Source organism: Toxorhynchites rutilus, chromosome 3 (assembly GCF_029784135.1).
Source record: "Toxorhynchites rutilus septentrionalis strain SRP chromosome 3, ASM2978413v1, whole genome shotgun sequence".
NCBI classification, from domain to species: domain Eukaryota; kingdom Metazoa; phylum Arthropoda; class Insecta; order Diptera; family Culicidae; genus Toxorhynchites; species Toxorhynchites rutilus.
In genome coordinates, this window is record NC_073746.1 from 184,337,637 (window position 1) to 184,361,236 (window position 23,600).

Sequence of the window (23,600 nt, forward strand, 5' to 3'; positions counted from 1 at the left end):
TACACTGGAATCAAAATATAGTCACAGCAGATAGACACGGTCTTTCTTTATCTGACGCTGATGAGATTTTAAAATCCTCCAAGTAGAAGAAAATGTGTCCCCAAACCTTATCAGCTGTTTTGCTTGATCTGTGTGCGTGCTCTCTAATCATTTTTGGATGTATGTTCTTAATTAAATAACATTCATAGTTGTTTGAACCAATATAGTAGAGGCAATAGCTCTGTGTACGAAGCAATAATTCTTCGATGAAATGTTTTCTTCCGCATGGCATACGAAGCCCTCCGGAACGTGGGCTTTCAAAAATTAAGATAGACTTAATCAGTGTTTTGACGAAGTGACATCGTGAGTTTAAGAAAGTGAGATTGAGACGGTCTGAATCAGAATATAAGCGCAACGTTATCTCTTTGACAAGAAAGGTTTGCTTTGCGTAGTGAAAACGTTAAAGCACAAAATAAATAGATGCGATCATTCCAAGTTGAAGCGGCGAAGATTCACGCGGATAGTCAATCCCTGTGCATCCTCCCATCGTTGGTCGGAGTGCTGTGTTTACATGAACTATAAAGTGTAATTTATTATTTGCATAAATCAGTTCAGCAAAGCGATCAGTGCAACTAGAGAAAATAACGCAAATTATTGATTTTTGATTAACTTCAACGACATGGCAGAGAACAAGAAAAAAGGGCAAACTGTTAACGTTGATCATGTCGCTTACTATCATACCTATAAGTACAATTCACTCCAGAGGCTAAATAGTAAGTATCATAACATTCTGATTAACACACTGTTTTGTGGTCATCTAGGATTCCTAATCGATTTCGATGAATTGGTAATCATAGTTATCAAAATAATTGAGTCAGACTATATTTTAGTTCTCAAAAATAATGCGCAAGAAATGATAAATTTTATTAAGAACTGTCGAAGGATGAAAAAGGTTTCCTGTTAATTCCAGCAGTATAAAGAATTGTCTAAAAAAATTTAACAGTTCAAATCGGTTACTAACTAAGTAACTGCAGCTTAGAGACATGACGCACTAAATTGAAGTTGCCTCAATGGAATCTCTTTAAATGATTTATACGTTTTCGGATACACATGATACATCCTTTGATTGATATTTTATACAATTGTAATTTGATACGAATTTATATGCGACCTAGTATGTGCAAAAGTTATACGATCTAATGTTTGCTCCGATGGAATTCGAATTCCGGTTGTTTAGATGATAAGCAACAACTATCTCGCACGGCTACCTGGAATATGATTCTAGAGCAGTTGAAACTCAAACATATAATACATATAATATAATAAAAGATGCAATCGGATACCTCATTCCTGGTCGCCTATTGTATTTTAGTGGAAATGTCTTGAAATTTATATACAAAAGGTCAAGTAAGGTTCAGTACTACGTTTTTAGGTATTCAAATAACAGGAAGTATAAATTTTCATTCAGATTTTACCAATTTAACTTCCTATACACGCGTATAGATCTGACAGACCGATCATCAATAAGGTGGCCGAATTAAATGTCTATTAAAATTGAATCAAGTTAATAAAAAACAATTTCTGGAGTTTTTCACTAAATTATATCTTTTTAGTTGAATAAATACAAATAACGTCTAAAAACACACAATAGCAATATCACAGAGACGCGCACAATCCTTTTTCTTCTTAAATGGCACTAACGTTCCTAGAGGAACTTCGCCGTCTCACTTAGTATTACTTTCGTCATTTTTATTAGAAATTAGGGGCTGTCCACATACCACGTGGACAGAAAAAGCATGATTTTAGACACCCCCTTCCCCCTCCGTGGACAAGCGTGGACATTCCTTATACCCCTCCCCCTGTTGTCCACGTGGACGTTCCTCCAGTTTTGAGGAAAAAATCAAGAAATTCTATTTTTTTTCGCTTAAATTTCATTTCAAGTTTGTTTCTATTTTTATTGATAAAAATTATAGCCTCACCAATGGTAGCGAACATTGTCCGGGAGCTCATTATTTTCTTCCGAATTCCATTCACATTATCTCCATATCCATTTCAAAATATCGATTGTGAGCTTATTCTCGAGTATTTTTATTAAAGCTGGCTGGCTGTTTGAATTTTCTAAAATCAGACAATGAAATCAAGCACTTTGTTTGAAAACAGAATTTTATCGTCTAAACATCAATGACTTTCGCTTTTACAGGTTCGGTAGTGCCTGATGGCTATAATGAACCTAGCAAAAACCAAAACACAAACAGTATGGGTTGACCTACAACCCTTATTTGTTAAATCGTGCCAAATATTGTCCTGAAAAATTCGTGCCGATTCTAAGGAAAAAACCAAAAGCATATTTTTGTAGACATACATCTTTTCGATCATAGATGCACCGTTTTTTCCTGAATATTTCAGCATCCTTCATGCAACATGAGAATTCCGTGCTATGCAGTAAGTCGAAGTTCTTACAAGAATCTTAACACTCCTATACTCGCGCATTGGTCTGTCAGACCGAGAAATCAATAATTCGTTCATTTCTCAGAAAATACCAACACTACGACTTTGAGATTCTCTCTAGCTTCGTTATTCGTCGTTCGTCGTCGTTTAGCGTATCCACTTTCGGTCTGACACACCGACGCGAGTATAGGAGTAATTTTTTTGGACAAGTGCCTTTTTTCATATTCTAGAATATTGTTGAAAGAAATGTATAAATTAATGTTAGTGGCGTGGAATATTTATTGAATATAATGCATAAGATCATTACCCGACTATTCTTATTTGATTTCAGTCCCTTTTGTAACTGGGTTGAACGGATCCATATATTAACTATTCGACGATATATTCGTCGTTAGATTCATGCGTTCAAAAGCAAAATATAAATGTTTGACTTTCGTATATTTATTTGCTTAATTAATTTGTTAATGGTCATACATATACACACTTGTAAAAGAATTTCACTTGTGGAAGAATTGTAAACAGTAAACTATAAACTAAACGGTGACTTATGGTAATTTTGAACAGTTACAGTTTCGGCGATATTTTTTTATAATGGACAATATCAACAAGAAAACAAGAAAAAGAAAAGGAAGTTCCTAGAAATCATTTCATATCATCTTTTTATGCCCATCTATAAAAAAACATTAATTCTTAGTTTACCAAGGATACAGAGACGAAGAATATGCAAACTTCATATTCCAGAACCTTTATCATCTGGTAATTATCTGGAAGGTCGTTATACATTCTTCTCTTCGATAAAAGACCCGAAAAATACGCAACAACTGCATGAAATGTAAAAAATATGTTTGTTTCGAATATGCAGTTATGCTATGTTCTGATTCTTACTCCAATGAAACCACAATCGATTAATACGTTTTTATGTTATTTTATAACTCTTACTTTTGATTAATAACAGTGAAAAATTTGAATTTCGTTATTTGTGTTGGAGTATCGAAAATTACTCTGTTTTGAGGAGGCTGAATTAGAAGACTATTAAAACATAAAAAAGACGAAGGAAACATATTTTTTTGAGTTTTTTCATTCAATCATACCTTCTTCTTCAAACAAATGTCAATAAAGCCTGAAAAATACACAATGTCAACATTACAGAGAAGTTCAATTTTCGGTCTGTGACACCGTGAGTATACGTGTTATGATTTTGCACGCGAGTACAGGAGGGTTAACAGTTAATAATCTGAAGATGCAAGATCTGGGGTGGCAGTGCGCAACGAAACGAGTAACTCGTTTCGAGAAAACTCGAACTCAAATAGAATTGGTTTTAGTATTATGTATCTTTTTCAAGTTAATATTTTCAGTGTACTAGATTTTGAGCAAAATTTGTCTCGTAGAGAAATGTAAAATTTTTGGTTCGTAAATAAAGCTAAGTCAAAGTGGGCGAAACGAACAAAAATCACTCGTTTCGAAATGCGCAATGTCACCCCTGGTGTGTAAGGTGGGTGGAGTTTTAGAAGTGCCCTATAAACGTTCTGGATCGCTGATTTTCATACGTTCAGCTAGAAGCAGTACTTTTTGGAATTCGTCGAAACTAGTTGCTTGGTAGAAGCTCATGATACAGATTTTCTTCCAGCCCTACCAGACCCAGCAATAACTTTCTTCAAGCGAAAACCTGCTTCGGTGTTCCATTCACTTGCTAAAATTTTTTTAACTCAACATTCTTGCGAATGATTTGCCTTTTACAATTCACTACAAATATGTATTTTCGTGGTGTTTATGAAACGAATCGCAGATTGAGATAAGTCCCTTCAAGTGTTTTTCGATAAAATAAATCCTTATTTGAACCCCCTCACAAATCCGGTCGGATTTGAAATAAGCACAATGTTGCGTTCTTTAAGAGGGTATTCTAGTCTGGAAAATTGAAAAAAAAAATCAATTTTTTTTCTTCATATTTCTCTAATTCAGACATTTAAGAATATACCATAGAAGAGACCTTACGAAAATCTCATTATTTACCAAGTTATAGCCATTTTAGTGATGCGTGATGCGGCCATAACAATTAACTTCAAACGAGTTTTTCTTGAAACATGTTTACACGGCTTACACGAAATCTCAAGTTCTACTTATTCGATCTATGTTTATATGAATACAATCTGTATGCATCTCTCTATCGCATGAACCTATAAAAAATTATAATTTCGTAACTTTACTATTTTAAAAAAATCAAGAAACTTAAAAAAATGCAACATCTTTTTTTTTCTTCAAAATATTAGTCCATGCATTGTTGCATGTTTGCATGTTGCATGCATGTTTTTCGTGATGTTTCGTTTCTCATGAACGGTGATTTTCGACATCTGTAGCGAATCTACTAATTCATGGGCATCAAGGATTAATCTTTTCTTTTAATTAATCAGCAGTAGCAGCATGGACTTTCCAGACAACTCAAAAGAAGCGTATTACAAAAATTACCAGATATCAATGAAGAACAACATCATTGCAATGATCTCCAGAAATACGGCCGTACACTCATGGAAGAATTTGTTGTTCGTTTGAATGTTCAGAAATCCTTGAGAGTTCTCGAAAAAAAACCAAACAGTTTTGTCATCAAGAGCAAAAGTTGAATTCAACCCGCACTTAAGTCGTGATTTTTAATACTACAAAAATACAACATTCTTTGTGTTACTGGATGTCTTTATCCTGACGGATTTAATGGCCCTCTATTACCGATTGATATAAATTGATGGATCCTAGTTCATGTGCATTACCTTCAGAATATACATTTCAGGAAAGTGGCTCAGTCATATGAAAAAATATGGATGTTTGACCGAGCAGCACTCTCAGGCAGTTCAGTATTTTTATTGATAAATACTGAGTACTCAGGGCGGGCGTGAAGTTCAAAAAATCGTGGAAATAAATGATGATAGTCTCACCTCATTCTCCTACAAATACAAAACAGATCTCATTCAATTTTGACTATCAACCTGAATGTTTTACTTTAAAAAGTACTCAACGTGTCCACGTGGACATTATCAAAACCCCCTCCCTCCTCACCGTGGACAAGCGTGGAGTAAATTATCTGACGAAAAATTCCCCCGACCAGAACCGAACCCAAACCCCCGGCATGTTAGGTGTGACGCTAACCACTCGGCCACGAGAGCACGCACAATCCAGAGATACACAAATTACGATTTTCCCGCGAGTATAGGAGTGTTAAAGCAGCTTTCAGGCCTGCTGAACTGGTAGAGATTAGTTTGCCTCCCTTAATCACCATATCAGTACCAGACGTCGACACTGTACATACGACATCGCGGATCTTGATATGTCAAATTCGTAATGTGATGTAATATGAATTCAATTACGATCCAATATGATTTACCGTTGAACGATTTTCCACAGCATGCAATACAATTCTTCGCAGTACTACAACGAATATGTTCATGCGACTCACAAACCACATCAGCCTGATATGCATCTATGGTTTCAGATGTACACAATGTATACTTTGATCGACATTGCGATTTTAATTCGATCTCACTTTATATACGACTTAGAATATGCCAAGTTATGCGATTTAATGGCGGTTCGTGAGGTTATAAAAATAATTATAACCTCACAAACATTTTCCACCATTGTTTTTTTTGTTCAACTATAGTACCAGATGCATGTGTAAGCCGTATATTCATCCAAACTCATTCGCAAGCAATTGTCATGCATGTATATCACCTCCACTTTCGCATGTATATGTGAGCTAGGCGCTTCATAAAATATCATAAAACCTAAAATATGGTATATATTATATGATGCTGTGTATACGCATCAGATTTTCCTGAGCCTGAATTTACGACGCTACATGAAGAGCTGGATGTTTTTTATTTATAGAATGATTTCTCACTAATGTCTGCGAGGAATCTCACGTTGTTCCAATGTCCAATACTTTTAAATTTGAAGATCATTTGATATTTTTTCGGCGTTTCGATGCCGAATGAATTGAATATGAATTGATTGCACAACATACAATGCAACAACTGATGAATGCATATACGCATATACGCAATACGCATCGATCACCATTATGAACTAAGGCCCGAATGTAGGCAAAAAAATATAGGAGGATGTGTCCGAGATACAACCGCATTGTTGACGTAGAACTACGCTGTTTTTATATATAAATCGCTTGTTTGTAACTTCGGATATTATGCTGTGAAATTTTAGAAATTACTGTTTAGTAGAATGGCTTGATCGCCCTGAAATATTTTTTTATTGTAGAATAAGTTGACGATAATTGATTGATGATTCATTCTGGCCCTCGCAGAACAATTCACTAGCTGATCGAATGTCGCAATTTGTATCATGTCAACAGCAGAACAAATTTATGGGGAAAATGGAAACGCTTATACTTTGCATGATTTTTAACGATTTACACTATAAAGCATATCAAACAAATCTTAGGGAATTTACGATTCGTTTGGTATGTAAATCGCCAAAATCCGATCGCGGCAAAAAATAGTTATTAACGTTAACTTTATTTCATAAAAACGTGACCTGTTTTTTGATTTGGCACCCTTAAGGGAAGACGTAGTTCTACGTCAAAAGATTGCTCATTAGGCCATATGAATAAAAACAAAATTCACCTTTACTTTACTTCATTCGAGCAGTCGAGCAGTGAGATTGAGTTTTTACTACGTTTGGTATGAATAAAATTAACAACTAAGCATTTACTTTTCGAAAATGGATGTTTAGCTGATTTCGTATGAATAAAACAGCATTTATCAAGTATATACTTCATAACTATCAAGTCTGCTCATGAGCATACTTTGGATCTGAAAACACTTTCATTCGTTTTGATGTTATATCCAATTTATGTTTAATGCTGCTATCTTGCGCTTGAAGTTAAACAAGTTAACAATCCGCATTGATGGCATTGAGCTTCGTTTACTAGTTTAGGGGAGCGTAAAAAAATTGATTGACTTCCAGGCGGAATGAACACGTTTTTAAAATTTAAATTATGAATGAAAAATAACCCTTCCGTACCATATTAGCCTTCTGTTTAAATGAAAAACACTTTTGTTTGAAGATGGTGAAAAAATCTTGTACGAAAATTGTTTCAGAAGACAACATTATATTATAATGAAAAGTTTCAGTAATAATGTTGGGAATGTTGGGTTAAATAAAAATCGGAAAAAAATGTTTTAAGTGACTAAATAACATGATGAAAATTTTCATTCAAATTTTAACATTTGAAAACTGGCTTCGTGTCTTCTAATCTGATAGGTATTACACTAACGAGATAGGGACCCAAACTATGGTCCCTAATTGAAAGTCGCCACCAGACGTCGACACTATTCCTTTGTCATCGCGAACAAGACGGGTCTATTGTACTAGGTGAGGCCGTTTCGTAACTAAGTTGGTTAGGGGAGCGGTATATGAAAACAGTACGGAAGAAAGCAGAAGGGGACTTATTTCCTTGAAGCGTGAAAGAGACAGACTGATCAGGAGCGAGCTTCGGCACTAGCGTATTGTGTTTTGTTTACAAACAAAACACAGTAGACTTCCAATATGGCTGAAGAGTGGTTTTAGCAAGTTGCCCCACCTTAGGATATACTTCTACGCGCCTTGATCGCGAATACACGCTTTGTCCAAAAAAACCTTTTGAAACGAAGCCTAAACATACAGTTGACAGATGTTTGACAAAGTAAAAACTATGTTCGAATTCAAACAAACTCTGGCCTTGTCCGCAAAATGTGCCCTTTTTTCGGCATTTTCCATCACTTTGCCCAATGTTTCGGCCGATATGGCAGCAATTTCTTGTCGGATATTGTCTTTCAGCGCAGCCAGGGTCCTTGGTTTACCAGTGTATACCTTGGATTTTAAATATCCCCATAAAAAAAGTCAGGAGGCGTCAAATCAGGTGATCTCGGTGGCCAGTCATAATCGCCGTTTTTCGATATTAATCTTCCGGGGAACATTTCGCGCAATAATTTGGTCGTGGCAGCCGCTGTACGGCATGTAGCGCCGTCCTGTTGGAACCAGTAATTGTCCAATTCATTTTCACGAACAAATGGCAATAAAAAGATGCCTAACTCTTGCGAACGATGGCGACCTGATGTCGATGGAGTCTCTGCAACACTGGCTCGAACGGCATCAATATTCTCGTCGAAACGTCTTGGTCGTTGTCTGGACAGATGACTGGCATTACCAACACTACCAGACGATATAAATTTGGCATATAATCGACGTATAGTGTTGTCTCCAGGCGATGTTTTAACTTTATTTTTATTTTTCCACTTTAAATGGCCCACCCTGTACTAGGAAAGTTTACTTTACTTGGAACCGGGCAGAATAAGTAAATACTTTTTTTTATTCATACGACCTATTGCCTCAAGGAGAAAGGCTTTAGTGCAATCGAAAAAACATACCCATTTTACCCGTCCAATTGTTTAATTTTTTTTACCATATTTTCTGTTCGTGTTCCAAGCAGAAAAATTTTGGATATATTTCCTGTCTAATGGTATACAACACAACATATGTCGTAATAACGATTTTCAGTAATAGGCGTTTTAAAACTCTCAATGAATCGTTATAGTTTTCGTAAAGTTACCCCCCTATATAGAAATCAAAGACATAGTCCTATGTCATAATATTCCCTTGTGTAATGTTTTTTATGGTGGCCCTATTTTATTTATTGGATGACGTTTGTGTTTACGTTATACTCTTTTTCATTCGGTGTGAGAGTATACAAAGATGAACAACCATTATCGGTTCGTATTTCGCGACGATAACGTAAAAATATTAGTCGTTTAGCGTTGAAAATCTTGAAAAAGGTACTTGTGCACGTGTGAAGCATGACAACAGAAGTCCATAGTGTTTTGCCGATCTTCATTTTACTACAATTAGCAAATCTTCGTTCTGAAATTCTACAGGATACTAAGGTACGAGAACCGGATCGATGGATGCATCAGCTGATGTTAAAAAAAAATTGTTATGATAGCTGTGGAGAAGGTTGAAACAGATTTTTAGCGAGTGATGTTCGTGATGACACTTCAATGCTTTGTTCACTATCAGCACTCTAGTTCTCTAGCACTCTGGTACCAATATTTGTTGCGCAAATCCATTCATCTGACTAAAAATAAACTCGATGAGATTAACAATATTTCTAATAAGAAACATTTTTTATGAACTCAACTGGTTACAGCCAGAGTGTTACGACGGAGAAAAACGAATGACTAATGTAATAAAACATTGTTTTGATGGGACTCACTACTATAATATACATATTTGAATATTACATCGATAACTGCATACTAATATTGTTCTTATTTACATTTCAGAACCTAAAAGAATGTATGGTGTCAAGCGCGTCATAGCGTTCTGTATACTCACTGCAATTCTTCCAGCGTCGCTTATAATACTACCACTGTATCTCAGGCACACCGTTTTCGCAGCTGTAGTATATTCTATTGCCGAGTCGGATATAATTGAAATCCGAGATGGAATTTCATCGGTTTTCTGTCAACGCCATCTTTTGGAAATGAACACCAGCTTCAACGCATTCCAGTTGAATCAGAAGCCGGAAATCTCCAAAAATCGTAAACATATACGTCTGAAGAAATCTATGTCCCTACCAGATGATACATTGGAATACTGGGGATTCTATTTGCTGAAAGGAGCAACAGTGGCATTGAAGGTTTGCTCGAGGTATGATGGATCGCGGATATTGGTTGTGAAAGGAGAGAGGAATCTAAGGACTTGTGGGCTTTTGGAGCATAATAAGAACAAGGTAGGAACCCATTTCAATAACGAGCATGGCCAGGTATTGGTGACGTTCGAGTCGGCTGCAGAAATTGTGGATTCTTCCGGGACCCTTAACGATAAATCGAATGGCTACATACCTCCAGACGCTGGAAATCATGGTGAGTTGTGAGTTGCGTTGAAACATTTTCTTTAGCTTGTTAAATTACTGTTAAGCAGAAGTGTCTCGTTAGAAAATTGACTAGTTGTGCACCTACACATGCAACGAGAGCAAAATTTCGTAAATTTTTACTCAAAATTGAAAAATGGGCGAATATTGTTTTCTTTATCTAAGAAAATGGATAGGCAGGATTATCTGTTGTTTCATCGTATTTCAGTCAAACTGGACGACTTCTAACTTTGAGCTATGTTTCATAATCGTGCGTAGTTAATACACTGCGTTTCGTAACTATAGAACCACTCAATTTTCCTGAGTTTCCAGAGAATTGTAAGAAGTCGGCTGAGTGTAGAATACAATAATTATCTTTATTTATCAGACTGGCCATTTCAATTTTGTTGTTGTGTTAAGGTGCGAAACATTCAAAAAACTAAATTTCCAGTGTTTCATAACTATAGAACCAGATGGAAAAACTCTCATATGAATTACAATGAGACTCCAATTCGTAGGTCATCTTTAGTTTTCAATCAGTTCAAATAACCCATTCGGGGTGGTTTCTACCAAGCTGTGCTACGTTGTAGTGTGTATCTCGTTCTACGCGGAGGATACTTCTCGTTTAAGCTTTGAAATCACTCATGCTGCTTGTAACCTGCATCTACTATTCTTACGGTCACTCTTCATAAGTTCTTGACAGGGTTCTGATTTGGTGAACAAGCTGAACAGTCCAGAATTTGAAGCTCCTATTCACTAAACCATGCCATGACTGTCCGGATTTTATGAATTGATACCAGATCAATCAATTATCACGGTGTTTTTAATGCAAAAACAGCAGTAAATTGTTCTAAAGTACTTCGTTGCATTTCTGCAACGAGAAGTGCAACGAACCAGGCTTTTTGAGAAAATTCTTCAATTTCTTCATACTGGAAGGGCTTACGGAACGTGTCATGTAGTTTTCAACTCGTAACTTTGCATGCGGCAGTTTGATGGCTTGAAGAAAATATTTCCAAAATGGCCTGGTTCAGACAGCTTACCATCGACACGAATGAACAGTAGGCTCCGATTTCCTTTACTCCCCCTTTTGAGGATTTTTAGATTTACAGAAAACTTAAATTTTGACATCTGCGACAATAGTAAATGAAGTCCGAATGAGCTAATATTGTACAGAAGGTATTTTATCGTGTAAATCAACATTTTTCAGGGAGTCCCGTATGAAAAATCGAAATGACGATTTTCATTGCCATCCTAAACCATACGTTTTGCCTCGTATTCCGAAAAGACGACAAAGTCCAAGAGCGTTGATTTTTGCAAAAAAAAAATTATTCCGAGATGACAGTAGATCTCAACGTTTCATGCAATTTGAAGACATTTGGCATCAAATTTTTTTTTTTTCGAAAACCCTGATTTTCTTTACCCCTCTTTTGGGTGATTTCTCGGTTTTCAAAAAAATCTTGACCACTGACTTTGACCGCTGTGCGACACTAGTAAATGAAGTCCGATTGAGCTGATATTTTGCATAGGGTAGTTTTTCGTGGGAATCAACATATTTAATCAAGTTCGCTTTGAAAATTCGAGATGGCCATTTTCATTGGCAACTCTAATAGTCAGAAGTGCAACGAAGTACTTCAGAATCATTTACTGCTGTTTTTGCATAAAAACACCGTGATAATTGGGTAATTTGGCATCAATTAACAAAATCCGGAAAGTCATGGCATGGTTTAGTGAATATGGGCTTCAGATTCTGGACTGGTCAGCTTGTTTACCAAATCAAAACCGAAAATCGATTTTTTCTCTTCGATACCTCCGATTATTTTTATCGCAGAATAAAATGAGTAGCGTCTCGTCCGCCTGTTAAAACTGTTCATAGGACAGGTAGACAGTATCAGAAAAAAAAAATATTAAAAAACTTTGGGTGGGTTACACCTAAGATAAAACCGCAAGGTTGACGTAGGATTAGCGATTAGCGTGATATGACGTCAGCTTGTTTTCGTTTCTTTAGATTCAGTTTTAGCAGAGATGCTAGATAGGAAAAGGTTTTTAATTTGAAAATATTATAAATCGCTCGTTTTTTAATTATATTTTCCACACAACACATTACAAAATGAAAAACATTATTACATCAATAATTGTTTACGAATGAATTTAATATATTATATATTTTTTAAACATGACTGTGGAGCCCGTGGAGACACGAATATTTATTTCCGCGTGCTGAATCAAAACAATTCTAAAATCACCCGGCATCAATGCTGATGATTGATTGGTAATTGTTTGATAGAGGTAATGGACTTCCATGTGGAACAAACAGATTTTTATAATATGTACAACAAATTCTACTATCTTCGCATTTGCTAATCCGATAGAGGTAGAGGGTGACTGTCTCTTTGTGACTTTCGTCATCTCGAATAATTATTTCGCGTTGCGCCTACTAGTGGAAACATTTTTATATATCCTTGCGAGTGTCGATACAAAAAAAAAGTTTATCTCGGTAGTTTTATCTAAAACTATTGTTTCGGGCTATATTTCAGAAGGAAAATTGAAATAGAAGGTAACCTTGTTTCATAATATAATATATGTTTCAGAAGAAGATTATTAGAATTCATATTAGTCTATGAGGAAAACAAGCGCTTTACAATGTCACATGGTAGTTACGTTTCAGATGCAATTGTGTGAACAACCGCAAAATTTAACTGAGCTGAAGAGCTGTTGCAAATGATCAGCTCACTTGTATGAGCTGAACGGCTCTGAGCTGCTCACCAAGATGAGCTGATTTGCCCATCTCTATTTGCAATACCAATTTCATTAGTTTTGAAATCTGTGTTATGGTGGGTTTAGACCAGTGATATATTCATGTGAAGAAATATGATGAGATTTATAGAAATCGCATCAACCGTTTACACTAGCGTGAACTTCTATAATGAATATATTCATATTTTCGGTGAATTTATTCACCTAAAGTAGAACTGCATCCAACTTTAGTGATTTCTCACCAGTGAGAAATTCACAAGCGTTTACATATGCTGAATTTATTCAAGTTATATATACCTCGAATAAGTGTATCATATTTATTCTCACCCGTTTACACCTATTTTCACGTGAATAAATTCATCTATAGCTATAGATCTCCCTAATGTAAACCCGCCATTAGAGAAACACATTCCGGTCTGCAGAAATGCATGCGAGTACAAAAGTATTCGCACCTTGCAGTGGATTTCCGAGCGAGCATTCGTTCATATACAATTTGTGTGATTTCAATAGCCTATTTTCATAGCAACTTTTAAGTTATTGAAACAAGTTTTCAGATCATTAATTAACAATCATATAACTCTTGGATATTTGTTTTTCGAATGAAGTGGTTATCATTCCACTTCGTCCAGCCGGCAAAGAGGTGTTAACGTTCAAAACCTTGCACTCCAAGCGTCACTCTCTAGTTTGCGAAACCTTGAACTTACCACCCTCAGAATGAAGATCACAAAACTTGAAAGCACAGAAAAAAATTAGTTCCCAGGACTTTCATCTTGAAGAAATTCACCAACTGATATTCAACCAAAACTCCACTGACAATAATCCCGTTGAATCCAACCGTTTCATAGTCTGGCATTTAGTCGAAATATTTTCTGAAAAATAATTTTTTTTTCCACGATCAAAAAGATTGGAAAGATCGAAAAGAAAAGATCAAATTTCACGATTTTTTGGTCATTTTAATATCAAATTATGTTCAGACACAATTCTCGTTTAAGATTTTTCAACCTATTGCAAATAACATGTTTCTCCGTTACATGGAATACATGTTTGATCCAGAAGATATAATAAAAAGTAGACATAGACATTGATACATTTCGGTAATTTAAAAAAAGAGATGTGTACTTGTCGATGTCTGTCACGAGAGTATATTTCTCTTACCAACTAATAGCGAATTCGTTTTTGTTCAGTTTCAACCCCAGTGCCGCACTAACTGCTGTCAAAACGTTTTTTTATTCACTCAGTTTCGCACTCAGTGTCGCACTAGTTCGCCCCGAAAGCTGTTAGTTTCGCACTGAGATGTTTCACGGGTTGGCACTCGGGTTCACCAATACAACTATACTGAACTGTCAAGTTCCGAATATTGTTTTGGAAAATCTAAAAATAAAGACTATGAAAATGGAAAACCTGCTGCTTTTGCTTTTGTATTATTGGAATCGTAATCCAATTCGGATTCTGATTTTGAAGAGTAGAGTAGACGGCATTAAGCTACGTGTGCTTTCATTGGGAGGTGAAAATAATGATGGATATTCAGGTGGAATAAATTTCAAAATCAAAATTATGAATGAAAATTTACTTTAACGTATCGAATATTTATTTTATGTGATTAAATAAAAGTTTTTTTCCGATATCGCAGAATATTGAACGAAAACTGTGTCTAATGATGGTGTTATATTATAATAGTAATTATTTGTGGAACAAACAGGAAATGCATCGACAAATGGTTAAGTGAGTGTCAGAACTACATGTGTTAGGTAATCAAACAATATTAAGTAAAAATTTTCATTCAAACTTTTATATGTTTACACTGCACTTGGCCCTTCTGATCTGATGGAGAACAATTTACCTCCCAAGCACTAATATCACCACCAGACGTCGACACTGTACATTTGCCGTCGTAAATATAAACAAATCAGACTATATAACGCACACCAACAAACCACCGCATTCGTGAAACTGAAAACGTTTTTTTATTACAGAGTCAGTTTGGCACTGACTCAGTTTTAAAAACGAATTCGCTATAACTTACGAGCTAAGTTCGCATATGATTTTACATGTTTATTTATTATCATTATTGTTGTCTACAACAAGCGTCGAGCGGGGCGGTATGTTATTGTTGTTAGTTGTTGGAGGTCGTATACAGGGAAGTTTGGCGTGCCATAATAGCGTTCAGCCGATGTTATGAAATTAGTTGGTTTGGGGGATTTCCGTAAGGAAATCAAAAGTTGCTGACGAATGTAAATGTTGTTAGATATGGTATGCAGAAAAGTGGTTATGGGAAGTAAGAAAATAGTAAGAATGCGGAATTGAGGATGAGAAAGAATGAGGGTCAGGATGTTTTGTGTTTAATTGGAATTGAGGTTAGTTAGTATGCTACACCTCCCCTCTTTAGAAGAATGGTGTAACCATTCGGAAAAAAGGATAAAAAGAAATTATACCCGCTGAGCTTGCGTTTACAAATGAAAAATATATTCAATTTTTTTTTTACTAGTTTTGTGCATATAAGTCTCATGCCTTGATTAGCCTATTTTTGTGTACTATCGTTTGCTTGCCTGTTACAGGATGCTTAATAGTGCAATTAGTATTTTCTATATTTATTATGCTATATGGTCCTATATAAAAAGGATCCAGTTTTTTCCTATTTTCATTTGTTATAAATACAGTATCTCCTATATTCAATAATATCGGGTTTGTGTTATTATTGGCTGTACTTTGGCGTTTGATTTTTCGCTCTATTAGGTTTTCTCTGGCTATTTGGTTTGTATTCTGTAGTTTGTACTTTAGTTCTCTGTCGTATTGTTCAAAATTATATATCGGTTCAATTTCATGTTTTTCTACTCGAGAATCTTGTGGCAATCGTGCTTTTTTGCCAAACACGAGTTCGTATGGGGTATATCCATGTTCTGTATGTGGTGTTGTGTTATAAGTAAATTCATAGAATTTAACCCAATCATCCCAATCATTTTGGTGAGCGTTAATGAAACTTCGCAGATATTCATTTAAACATCTGTGATTTCTCTCCAACGCTCCGATTGATTGTGGATGATAAGCAGTTGAGAATGTTTGTTTAATTTCTAAAAGTTTACATATCCTCCCAAGGACCTCGTTATTATATTCTGACCCTTGATCGGTTCTTATTTCTAAAAATGTACCATATGTTAAGATAAAATTGTAAACCAATGCTTTAGCTAATACTGAAGCTTCCTTTGTTGGAACAGGAATCAACACTATGTATTTAGTAAGATTGCATTGTATTGTTAAAATATATCTATTACCCTTATCTGTTCTAGAAAGTGGTCCTACTGTATCTAATGAAAGGACTTCTAATGGTTTATTCGGAGTGGTCGTTATCACCTCCGCTTCTTTAGTATGCCTTAGAACTTTGTTTGTCTTGCATTTTTGGCAATTTCTGACAAAGTTGGCAATATCGTTTTTCATATGTTTCCATTTAAATTTTTCCCTTATTTTCAGATATAATCTGTGTTGTCCTACATGACCTCCCGTAGGCGTCATGTGATTTTGTGACAATATTTCATCGATTTCAACTTTGCTTTTAATAAATTTTGGAGGGACATATAATATAATTTCATACGTGGAAATGGCGTTATTTGCGATTTCCTTTAGTGTATGTTGGGAAATATAGTTAAAGATGTTATCCTCCGTTGATAGTGCTAGCTTGTTTCTTTTGTATGTGTTCATGAACTTTTTTACTTCTAGAAAGGCAAACTCTAAAGCTTGGCTTCCATTTTCGCGCGTGAAAGATGTTGTTATTTGTTTTAATATTTTCTTATTATTATGGTTGAATAATTTAACTACTAACTGATTGTGGTGCACTTCACAACCAAGTTTGAGTAGCTTATAGACCTCAGAAGGGTTTTCGGTTTGCCACACTGTCAGGTGATCAGTCTGCAAGTGTGGTTCTACTATTCCTTGAGGCTTTAAATTTTTCATTTCTACATTACGTTTTCGTACCATAGCTCTAGTATTTACATGCAATATTGAGATATTTTTGAGGTCTTCTGACTTCAATATGATTCGCGAAAGAGCATCTGCGCCTACGTTCGCTTTTCCAGGCACGAATTCCACGTCAAAATCAAATTCTTCCAGGTCTACACGCATCCTGGTTAATTTTGAAGTTGGATTTTTCATCCCAAATAAGTAAACTAGAGGGCGATGGTCTGTACGCACTTTAAATCTACGTCCGTATAAGTATGGTTTAAAATAATTAATCGCCCAATGGATTGCGGTTAATTCTTTCTCTATTATTGGTTTGTTGTGTTCGCCTTTAGTAAAGCTTTTGCTGGCATATGCGATGGGTAGATCGCCTTCTTCATACTGCTGGGAGAGTATTGCTCCACATGCTACATCTGAAGCGTCTGTGGTTATAATGAACTCTTTAGTAAAATCTGAGTAGCGTAGAATTTGTGGTGACATTAGGTGCATTTTTAGTTTATTGAACGCTTCACTATGTATAAAAGTCCATTCAAATTTAGTATTCTTTTTCAATAGTTCGTTTAGTGGCTTGGCTAAATTCGCAAAATTCGGTACAAATTTCCGATAATAATTACAGAATGCTACAAATCGGCGTACTTCGTCTGCATTTGTAGGGATTGGGAATTTTTCTATTACATTAAATTTGGAATCATCGGGCAGAATGCCATTGTTTGTTATTTTGTGGCCGAAATATGTGACCTCGGTACGAAAAAAGTTACATTTTTTTGGGTTTAGTTTCAGGTTATAATGCCTTAGGCGTTCAAAAACCTTTGTCAAATTTGAGAAGTGGTGATTGATCGAACATCCAATTACTACGATGTCGTCAATGTAAACAAAAGCACATTCCGGTGTTAATCCAGCCATTGAAATATTCATCATCCGTTGGAAACTATTTGGGCTTATGTTTAACCCGAATGGTAACCTGGTAAATTGAAAATGTCCGGATGGTGATGAAAAAGCTGTAAATTTCCGTGAGTCTTGGTCGAGTGGTATTTGGTGAAATCCCGACATAAGGTCAAGCGTACTAAAATATTTAGCTCTTCCCAATTGGTCCAATATTGTATCTATTCGTGGGAGCGGGAATTTATCTGCCAGTATTTTCTTATTAAGTTGTCGGAAATCGACAACTAACCTCCACTTTTTTGTGATTTCATCCGATTTTTTCGGGACTAGTAAAATTGGTGAATTGTAGGGTGAAATTGATGGTTCTATTATTTTATCGTCCAACATTTTTTGAATTTGTGCTTGCATTTCGTCGTTTTGCGAGTGTATGCTTTTGTAATTTGGAATATAGACAGGCATCTCGTCTTTAAGTATAATGTTTTGGTTATAAAAATTGTTTGTTGATAATTTTTCGTCAGGTAAACTAAAAATGTCCTGATATTTTTCGATGATTTTACCAAGATTTTGTCTTGCAAAATGTGGAACCATATCGAAATTTATTTGTGATAATAAGTGTTGAATTCTTTCTGTATGAATTTTGTTGCTCGTCGACTTTCTTTCTACCGCTATATACTCGTTTAATGATTCGAAATAAGGTTCAAACTTGTTTATTAATATTTGCTTATCCGTGGTATTTATCAATTTTATATATGGTGACTCGGGGGATATTATAGTGTTCCCACAAAAAACTCCAGGTTGGATTTCTTGCGAGTGCACCAGAGTATCCTCCTTTATGTTTAAATGTGATAATTTCCGGACTACCTCACATCTTGGTGGTATCAATATATTGCCGTTGAAATCATCCTCAATTGGAACTGATATTTCGTGACTTTCGAATTTGAAATTTAATAACCAGTGCTCGTAGTCGATAGTACACTTAAATTTGACCAAGAAATCTCGTCCAAGTATTCCTTCGGTTGGTATTGGAAAGTCGGTTGCTACTATTTGGAAATTATGGTGGATAATTAGTCCATTGTTAAAGTGTAGGGCAGTTGTGGTTTCTGCCAATGTTTCTGTTACTCCATCCGTCACTCCGGAGATCCGATAATGTTTACTTCTATTTACAATATGATGTGGGAGTATATTGCTCCCTTTTATGATAGATATGTCGGCTCCACTATCAACTATGAATGAACAAGTTGAATTTGTCATGCCGACGAATAGGTTAATAAAGTTTGTCGCGTTTATATTTATTGCATATACGGTCCCTGTGTGGTATTCCACGGTCCGTATGGCGTTCCTAAAAAATTTTGATTGTTCGATAATGTAGGGTTCAGCTGCGCAGACTGTGTTTGCATATTCTGCGTTGCTGCTGTGAGCGCGCTTGTGTTTTGCGTCCTTGGCGCGTATGTTTGGAAAACTTGCGCGTTGTTTACTTCCTCCGCGCTAGCAGTGTACATGCGTCGATGGTTTTGTCCACCTCTTCCGCGGTTGAAATTTGTGCTGCGATTATGATTCGTATGATTCGTATTAAAATTCTGTTGGTAGCCACTGTGGGGTTGCTCGTTTCTATTATTATTGTCATACCTTCTCCCGTTTCTATATTGGTTTTGTTGAAATCTTGGATTTCGTTGTCGAAAATCGTTAATTCTAGGGTCGTTGTGGTTTCCCCTGTATCTATTATAACCAAAGTTACGTCTATTGTACGTTCCTGGGTTATTTTGGTATGTCAGCATTTGGACTGTCTGAGGCGTGGTGGTTGAATTTTCAACCACTTTCTGTATTGCCTGTTTCAGATCATCGAAATTCCCTGCTTTTAAAATTATTTTTGTCTCGTTATTCGTTACTCCAGCTGTTAATGCGTCTACTCCTGCTTTTGTTGCCATTCTTTTAGCAACGTTGTCAGGGACTCCACTATCCATGTATGTGGATCGCAACTGATTGCAGAGTGACTCAATGTCGCTACAAAACTTATCTGTATTTCCCCTTTGCTGGATCGATCTAAGTTTTGCTACTATATTTTCGGGAGTTGTTGTTTCAGCACATCTACTTTTTATGTTTTCGATTAGCGCATCGATTGTGCTAATTTCATTCGGTAGTCCTAAACGTGCTTTACCTGTTAGTCGCGTTCGTAGAAATTTGATAGCGACTGTAAGATGTTCCGGCTGCGTAAATTCTTTTAAAAGGCAAGCCGAATCGACAAATGCATTTAAACTATCGGGCGATCCGTCGTATGTTTGGACGATCGCCGTCGCTGTTTTAAGGTCAAATTGTGTAGCCATGATGATGGGCTCTGCTCCTTTGCTTAAACGTTTGCAGAGGTTACCATCACATTTGGCGATCAGTTTTTATTTATATAGTTATAAGATATAGGAGTGCGTTTTTTATCTGAAACCTGAAAATCCATCCTCAGAGAGAGGGAGGAGTGTCGAACCACCACTATTTGTGTCCCCTAGAGCCTCCACATGCCAAATTTGGCTCCATTTGCTCGACTAGCTCTCGAGTTATTCAGAAATTTGTGTTTCCCTCAGAAACATTTCTCGTACCAAAAACCCTCACATGCCAAATTTGGCTCCATTTGTTTGTTTGGTTCTTCTCCGTTTGCTTGCTTGGTTTCCAAGTTCTGCAAAAAATTGTGTTTCATTTGTGTAGCAGTATCGCAATAAAAACATTTCTTGCCCCCTAGAACCTGTACATGCCAAATTTGGTTCCGTTTGTTTGCTTAGTTCTTGAGTTATGCAGAAATTTGTGTTTCATTTGTAAATTTTCACGTCGATCGGTTCAGTAATTTTCGAGTTCATAAGAAACAGAAAGACAGACAGAAATCCATTTTTATATACAGCCATTCCATGTGAATGCGTGAAAAGCGGTAATTTTGTTCTTTTCGCAAAAAATTAGACCCGTATTTTTTTTTATTTTTTTCATTTGGGTGACCATTTCCATTTTAAGGTGGTCCGAAAAATCATTTTTCCCCCTTTTTTTCCAAAAATGACATTTTAAAAAATTCATAACATTGGATAACATTGGACAGATTCAAATAATCGAGATATCAAATTAAAGACAATGAACTTCTTTGAAAAAATAGAAGATTTGTGCAAAAATATGAATTTTGTTTTCATAATTATTGATTGTATTTGTTAGTTTGCATGGTCTCGGGACCAAGGTCGCCATATTTTTTATATATTTTTTTTTTGAATGCTGAGTTTATTTTAAATAACTTTACATAACATATCCAGAAATCAGAGAGGTGTTTTTTTTTCGTTTTTAAGCTATGATTTTTCGAATTTAACCGACGGTCCAAAAAATTTTTTTTCCTTTTCCCAGAAATGGAGAATTCATAACTTTTGAAATACTAGACCGTTTCAGATGATCAATATATCAAATTCATCACAAAATCCAATGAGATAACCCTCATTGAAAAAAAATATATTAGCAGGAAAAATAGATTCTCTTTTTATAATTATTGATTGTATTTGTTGTTTATAGTGCTATATTTTTTATATTTTTTGTTGAAAGCTGAGGTTTTTTTACAGAACATGTCCAAAAATCAGATAGGTTTTATTTTTCGTTTTTGAGTTATGATGTTTTGTTTGCAATAGCTTGATGGATAGATAATAGGAACATGGAAGGTAAAATTCATTTTTCGTACCACCCTAAAATCGAAATGGTCACCCAAATGAAAAAATTAAAAAATACAGATCTAATATTTCGCAATAAAGAATAAAATTACCACTTTTTGGAAAATAGGAGAATCACTATATCGGTTTGACATGGAATGGCTGTATATATCTATATAGATTAGGTTGTGCAGTGCACGAGGTGCCATATATGAACGAGACGTCACTGCTGTTAAGATAAACCATAGAACAATAATATTGGGCATATATCATTGCAGGTGGGGAAGATTTATCTGATGAAGAAATGACAGCAGATGAGAACCGAAATCCCACTGGGAAGCGAATTGCTCTGACAAACACTCCTAACCATCTCAAACGCGTACCAGAATCTAAAAATCAGTTAGTCGACAGGAACCGGGAAGATGTGAGCGGTGATTCACAGGATGAGAAATACACAACGCGTTCGACACGTCGACCTGTTAGAACAACAACGTTTGGATCAACCGCCGAACTCGCTGAGAATAAAACAAAACGCAATCTCAGACAAAAGCCAAAACCAACATCTACAGTTGATGAAATGACCCCAAATGATGACCAACGAATGCAACGCAGGAGACGACATCATGGTAAGCATGGACATCGATCAAAGGCTATCAAAGATACAAATCGTAGGCAGGAACCATTAGAGCCGAATGGCGAGAGAAGGAAGCGTGATACTGTTTATGATCGCGCAATAAACCATGGTGGCAACGCATTTAATTTCCCAAATAACACTTCTGATTCGGGATCAAGTTTCGAAAACAGCTTACTTACATGCTATGATGGTGATATTCTTTTGGCTCAAGGATTCCCTCCTAGTCATTTGTGTAAAGACGTGCAATATCTCGAAAATGGTATCCACATGGTGACGAAGCACGAGGTTGCATCCGATGGTTATTATTATTATATATTCTACAGCGATAATGACTATGTGCAGAACGATATTCACGCTGTCTTCGATATATACAAACCGACTTTCCAGTACTCCAACATATCTGAATCGAAAGGCTGTGTGAACAGTACAAATTGTTCGTTCCCTATACCTTTCTGGTCGGACGAGCGTGTGATCGTAGAAGTTCCAACTAGGGATGGAATTGAACATGAGGAAGACGATATAACGTTGTTAATATCAACATGCCAGCCACGGATGGCTATCTACGTCATTTTTCCCATTTCTGTTCTTTTCCTTGTGCTGACATGTGCTTTCTTGTAGAAAGTTCACTTTGATCAAATTGTTATAGGAGATTCAAATGGCATCAGATGATAAATGAAGTTTTTTTAACGTTATGCATTTGAATCAATGAATGTTCATTTCCTTGAAAAAAGTTTTCCGCATAAATCTGTGAAACTTATTCCAAATACGTATATCTCTTTTTTATTTTACTTCGAGTTGTGCCATAAATACGTTTGAATTTGACTTCATTATTTTCTATCTTCTCGATGTGCAGATTTTTTTTTACTGTCCGTTAAAGTTAGATTAAAGATGTAAGTTTTAGAATATTGTAAATTAAACATATCACTATGAAGTATTCGTTTGTATGTTGTCAGTATATAATATATGCTATGTTGTGAGATCTTCAAATGCTACGAATTTCAACATTGGGTTTAAACAGGCAATCTTCCAACATAGAGTTAAGCACCATAATGATAACTTAGCGCGATTTGCTCAGGTGACGTCGATCAAAAATTAACAGACTAGTCTTCGTGAATAAGGTAAATAAGTACAATGAGATGTAGACATGTCAGAAATACGACATTACATAATCAGACGAATTTAACTTCAGAGGCTATAGAAGAGTGAAATAGTGATTACGGATAACATATATAGTATTTAACTTAAATTGAAAGTAGTGGTTGTAAATTGCAATAGATATTAATTGGATTGATCGAACAAACAACAATTGTGATAAATAAACATATTACATATTTGAATTATACAACTTCAATTTTATGTTACACAAAGTAAATAAAAACAACTTTTGTTACAATTTTCTTTTGGGGAA

The 23,600-nt window shown here is 35.7% G+C and overlaps 1 protein-coding gene across 3 annotated transcripts; it reads left to right on the top strand.

Moving 5' to 3' along the window:
* Positions 1 to 43: 43 nt before the first annotated feature.
* On the top strand, positions 44 to 23,600 carry LOC129777756 (uncharacterized). Of its 3 annotated transcripts, none has more exons than XM_055784218.1 (3): positions 44 to 752; positions 9,750 to 10,331; positions 21,837 to 23,600. In XM_055784218.1, the coding sequence occupies exons 1-3, from the start codon at positions 659 to 661 to the stop codon at positions 22,808 to 22,810; spliced, it is 1,650 nt and encodes a 549-aa protein (XP_055640193.1). In that variant the 5' UTR covers positions 44 to 658; the 3' UTR covers positions 22,811 to 23,600. The 3 variants fall into 3 exon arrangements, with proteins under 3 accessions (XP_055640193.1, XP_055640194.1, XP_055640196.1); XM_055784219.1 differs by lacking the exon at positions 44 to 752 and adding an exon at positions 9,137 to 9,350; XM_055784221.1 differs by lacking the exon at positions 44 to 752 and adding an exon at positions 9,539 to 9,649.